The sequence below is a fragment of the Octopus bimaculoides genome, chromosome 2 (genome assembly GCF_001194135.2).
Source record: "Octopus bimaculoides isolate UCB-OBI-ISO-001 chromosome 2, ASM119413v2, whole genome shotgun sequence".
Classification (NCBI taxonomy): Eukaryota; Metazoa; Mollusca; class Cephalopoda; order Octopoda; family Octopodidae; genus Octopus; species Octopus bimaculoides.
In genome coordinates, this window is record NC_068982.1 from 187,720,039 (window position 1) to 187,725,135 (window position 5,097).

Consider the following 5,097-nt stretch of genomic DNA (forward strand, 5'->3'; position numbering starts at 1 on the left):
TTTTAAAACGAAACCAAATATTAAGATCGTCGTCGTTCAACGTTCGTTTTCGATGCTGGCATGGAAAATAATATTTATTTTGTATATTCTTTTACTTGTTCCAGTCATTTGGCCGCGGCCATGCTGGAGCACCGCCTTTAGTCGAACAAATCGATCCCAGGACATTCTTTGTTAGCCTAGTACTTATTCTACAGGTGCCTTTTGCCGAACCGCTAAGTTACGGGGATGTAAACACACCAACATCGGTTGTCAAGCGATGGTGAAGTGGGGGACAAACACAGACATTATATATATAAACGATGGGCTTCTTTCAGTTTCCGTCTATTAAATCCATTCACAAGGCTTCTGTCGACCCGAAGCTATAGTAATAGTAGAAGACACTTGCCTAAGGTGACACGCAGTGGGACTGAACTTGAAATCTTATCACAACCACTGCTGCGCCTTTTTTTTTTGTTTTTAATTAGAAAGTCTTTGATCAGATTCTCCAAATGACACCATGAACAGTTCAAGATAACATTTCTGATCATATAAACCACTTCGAATGCTATTTTAGAAAGTTTAAAGCGACTTTTTTTTTGTGTGCCGTAAACCATTTACCATTTCTATGGCTTCCCTCTCCCTGAATGCTCTAAGCACGAGCTTATTTTACTTCGTTGTTGGAGCTGTTTGAACCAGTGCACACTGCGTTTGCCGTCAGAATGTTCGTTCATCTGCAAATTGCAGAGTCTTTTTTGCTTCTTTGTTTGTCACACTCTGTACGAGACCAGTAATGCATTCTGAACTGTTGATAGAAATCTCATAACAAATTGGTCCGTACAAAGTCGGCACTTGTAACGGTGATGATAATGAGGAGGAGGAGGAGGACTACTACACATCTGTTACATTTAGTTCTTTTACACCGGAACTTAAAATCACGTTTCTTTCAGCCTTTGCATTAATAATACATAAATGCCTTCAGCGGTTACCAAACATTTACTCGTCCTCTAGCACAGAAGAATATTAATGATTTTTAAAAAAAACTGACGCTTCTGTTCAAGGCTTCCACTATACTTTACAGAAACTAGGTGATCGCCTACGGGGTTAAAACCGGAGACGGTGGAGGGCTGTATAGATTTTAAACAGCTTTAAATTTCTTAATCTAACTCAGAATACTGAATTTCATTAAGAGAGCAAAAAGCAGGGATGTCACTGCCCACATCCCTGAACAGAGGAGGATAGAAGATGGGGTAAGGGTAGGGTGGAAAAGACGAGAGGATCACGTGGTTTTATGACATGTCACATGATTTTGTGTGAAACATTAGAGATTTCATCAGATAACATTTATGCAGTGACATGTCGTTTTGTTAAAACTATAGACTTCTTGTGTGAAAGTTAATTTTACAAAACCAATTTCTCAGCTGATGCAAAGGTGATGATGCTGGGAGGAAGGGTTAGAGAAATATTAAAGAAGACGCATGAAGCAGGGCTGAGAGAAGTGGGGAGCATTTTGTTTGGCCGGGAGAAGAGAGGACACACTGCATAACGGGAGAAAGTGGGAAACATTGTAAAGGGGAGGGAAAAAGGAAGGGGCCATCATTGGACTGGGAAAACAGGTGGGGTGGGGGGAGAGCACATCGCAGAACTGGATGGGAGAACAGGGGAGCAGACGGTTGGCAGACGGAGTGGGGAGCACACTGTGCGATGGGAGACAAGGGGAGGACATCTTTTTATCGCTCACTTGTTTCAGTCATTGGATTGCAGCCATACTGGGGCACCACTTCAAAGGGGTTTAGTAGAACAGATCAATCCCAGAGCGTATTGTTTTAAAAGCGGGATTCTTATTCTATTGGTCCTTTTGATGAACCGCTAAGTTAATGGGATGTAAACGAACACCAGTTGTCAAGTGGTAGGAGAAACAGAAATATGAAGACACACGCAGACAACGGACTTTTTCTGAGTTATCAGCCAAATTCACACACAAAGCATTGGTTGACCAAAGGCTATCGTAGGGGCTGCAAAGTAAGACAGAGTCCAAAACCGCGCAGTTGCAAAGCGAACATCTAAACCATACTCACGGCCACTAATATAGCCGGAGTGTGTGCCGCCGGAGGCAGCCCTTCCACTTGCCACCCCCCACAAAAAATTTTGCCTACAGCAGACCCAAAAGTGCTGCCTGGGGCGAACCGCCCCTACCAGCTACGCCAGTACTCACGACTGACAAGAATTTAAAAATGTCAAAAATACCTGAAAAGACTTGGCGTTTAGAATTCTGTTTACCAATTCTGAATGTAAAGCGGAATCATTTTGTTTCAAGAACTCAAAGACAGCACCGAAAGGTTCTGTGACATGAAGGGTGAGGTTTCTTAGAAACGCACTCATACCAATATATTCAGATGGATCTGGAATTCCTAAGAGGACAAGTTTTCCATTGTCTGCGAGAGTGATGAAGGCATTATTGATATCTGAAGGGAGAAAGAGCAAATTATATATATATATATATATGTGTGCGTGTGTTTTCAATAACAACTATGTTAAGATAAATATCGGTTATGTTGACAATACCAATGTTGTTGTCAAGAATAAACACACAAGAATCTGTAGCTATTCATAGTAATTACATGAAAAATAAAACTTACGTCGACATCAGAGCTTACGCTTCTGCACCGACGCACAGATACGCACACAGCCGCTGCGCCGACGCCAATCGTAATAAACTGAGCCACGGTTTAAGTTCACCATTCAAAAAGAAAAAAAGTATAGTAATCCCTCGCCGTATTGCGGTTTATTGTTCAAGCTTATGTCGTTTCCTCTGTGGTGTTGTTTTGCGTTTATAATAAACTAACACTGTTTTTACATCACGGATTTTCACCTATCGCAAGGATTTTTGGAGCGTAACATCCGCGATAGCCGAGGGATTACTGTACAAGTTTCCACAACCTTTATTTATCAAATGGATGTGTTATAAAACTATTCTGCACATACAATAACAGCCATACCGACACTCCAACACATCTCCATCATCGGCTGCCCCACGGATATCACTATGGTTTCGATACTCGGACAGTACCATTCAATACCTTAGCTATCACCACATTCATTGAATCTTAATTCTAGGAAGAATTAAAGACTAACGTTAATTAAACTACAACAAAGAAACACATTTACCCTGTGGACAAAAATAGCATCGGTAAATTAATAATTCTATAAGTAGATCTATAACTCCTAAATTATCTAACTAAATAGCAACCTCTCCACCTATAAAGCTGTGGCGGTCACGAAGCCACGACACAGGACACCCACCCGGTAGTATGATTGAATTCGAAACCACGAAACGGCAAAGCGAACTTCTTCAAAGAAGAGCCATGTTTGTCTCCCATTTTATTATTATAATATCGATTAGGAAGAAACTTACCAGTTCCAGATGTAATGGCAGCATCGCAACCCAAGCCTTTCGTCAAAGACAATATTTTATTATTCAAGTACAAGCCCCAGACAGATGAAACACCAGGGAACATCTCTTCCAAATCACTGCTGTGTTCCAGGCTCCAAGACGATACGTAAATGTGTTTGCAGAAAGCGGATGCCATTTCAATAAGAAACAGACACAGCACGTCTAGAACGAAATTAAGACAAATAAGCTATAGAAAGTCTGTTTAGAAGAGTTTTAAGATTACTCTGTATCTGTAAAAAGAGGTGGTATTGAGAATGATCAATGATCCATGAAGTCATCTGAAGAGGATTACTGAGTGCTCTTCGGAGTAATGGAGTGGTTTGATGTAAACTGATGAGGTTGAGGGGAGGCTCAAAGGGATATAATCGTTAGCAAAAAATGAATGGGAAGATTAATGACCCGCCACCCCTACAGGTACCTGGTGATTAGAAACGAGATCACGAGGCTGCAATCAATAAGGAAATATATAATAGAGTCATGAGGCGACACAAATGAAATGAACAATGATTCTAACATCCTTGATAAATTTCTAGTCTCACAAAAACCGCGTAAAGCCTTTGATTGCTTTAAACCCCATACAAATCTGGTCCCCTCAACTTTCAGCTTTTTGTTTTGATTGACAAAATATCTGCCTTCTTAGACCAGTGGTTCTCAACCGGGGTTCATATAAGATTCTGGAGGGTCCACGCAAGCAAAATAGTAAATTGGGAATCTACAGACGTATTTCAAGGGTCGATGAAAAAAAAAATTGCTTTCGATGTATTAGTTGCAAGAAACATAAGCTTCTTTCTCTAACGCTTAACAGAGTTCAACATGTTATTTCTTTATCGCCCCCAAGGGGCTAAACATAGAAGGGACAAACAAGGACAGACAAAGGGATTAAGACGATTACATCGACCCCAATGCGTAACTGCTACTTATTTAATCGACTCCGAAAGGATGAAAGGCAAAGTCGAGCTCGGCGGAATTTGAACTCAGAACGTAACGGCAGACGAAATACCGCTAAGCATTTCGCCCGGCGTACAAACGCCTCTGCCAGCTCGCCGCCTTGAGTTCAATATGTTTCTGACCCCTGAAACATTCTCCCAGAGAATTCTATTGAAAAACTACACAAGTGAATGGGTGACAAACAAAATAGGAATTTTGAAAGAAGGATATATAAAACTGTCTTTTTCAGCATTGAATGGTTACGGGGTCTACCGGAACAAATAGTAATCCAAGGGGTCTAGAAGTGAAAATATAACTGAGAACAGCTGTTTTAGACTGCATAAATACCAGTAATTAGTTTGTACTGACTGAAAGGTGGATGAATCAACAGAGTCTGTCCTGGCTGCAACTGAAGGACTCTGTGAAGCAGATGATACGAAATAAGGTACGGGAGGACCTTCGTCAAGTCACTTTGTTCGATTTGTCGATCGGCTTCAATAAATCGAGTGTAAAAACGTTCATCTAACAAAAAAGAAAAAAAATGTAAATAATATATTTAATAAATCAAATTCGTTTGTCTTAAATATTCTAGGAAAATAACTATGGAACCAGAAATGCAGGCATACCTCAACTTACGTCGGTTTTTGGAGAAAAGTTCAGCAACCAATCACCGACGTAACACGAAAAGTCATTAAAACAAATTTATTAGCTCATATCGATTTTAATGAATGGTTTTGAAA

The 5,097-nt window shown here is 40.4% G+C and overlaps 1 protein-coding gene across 2 annotated transcripts in view; it reads right to left on the bottom strand.

Moving 5' to 3' along the window:
• LOC106872932 (uncharacterized) overlaps window positions 1–5,097 on the bottom strand; it is a 33,902-nt gene that overhangs the window by 15,213 nt on the left and 13,592 nt on the right. For both annotated transcript variants that reach the window (XM_052965796.1, XM_014920109.2), the window contains 3 exons: window positions 4,727–4,879; window positions 3,392–3,592; window positions 2,224–2,441 (listed from right to left, as the gene is read on the bottom strand). In XM_052965796.1, coding sequence (XP_052821756.1) covers window positions 2,224–2,441; window positions 3,392–3,592; window positions 4,727–4,879 — 572 coding nt within the window. The remainder of the gene's footprint in view (window positions 1–2,223; window positions 2,442–3,391; window positions 3,593–4,726; window positions 4,880–5,097) is intronic.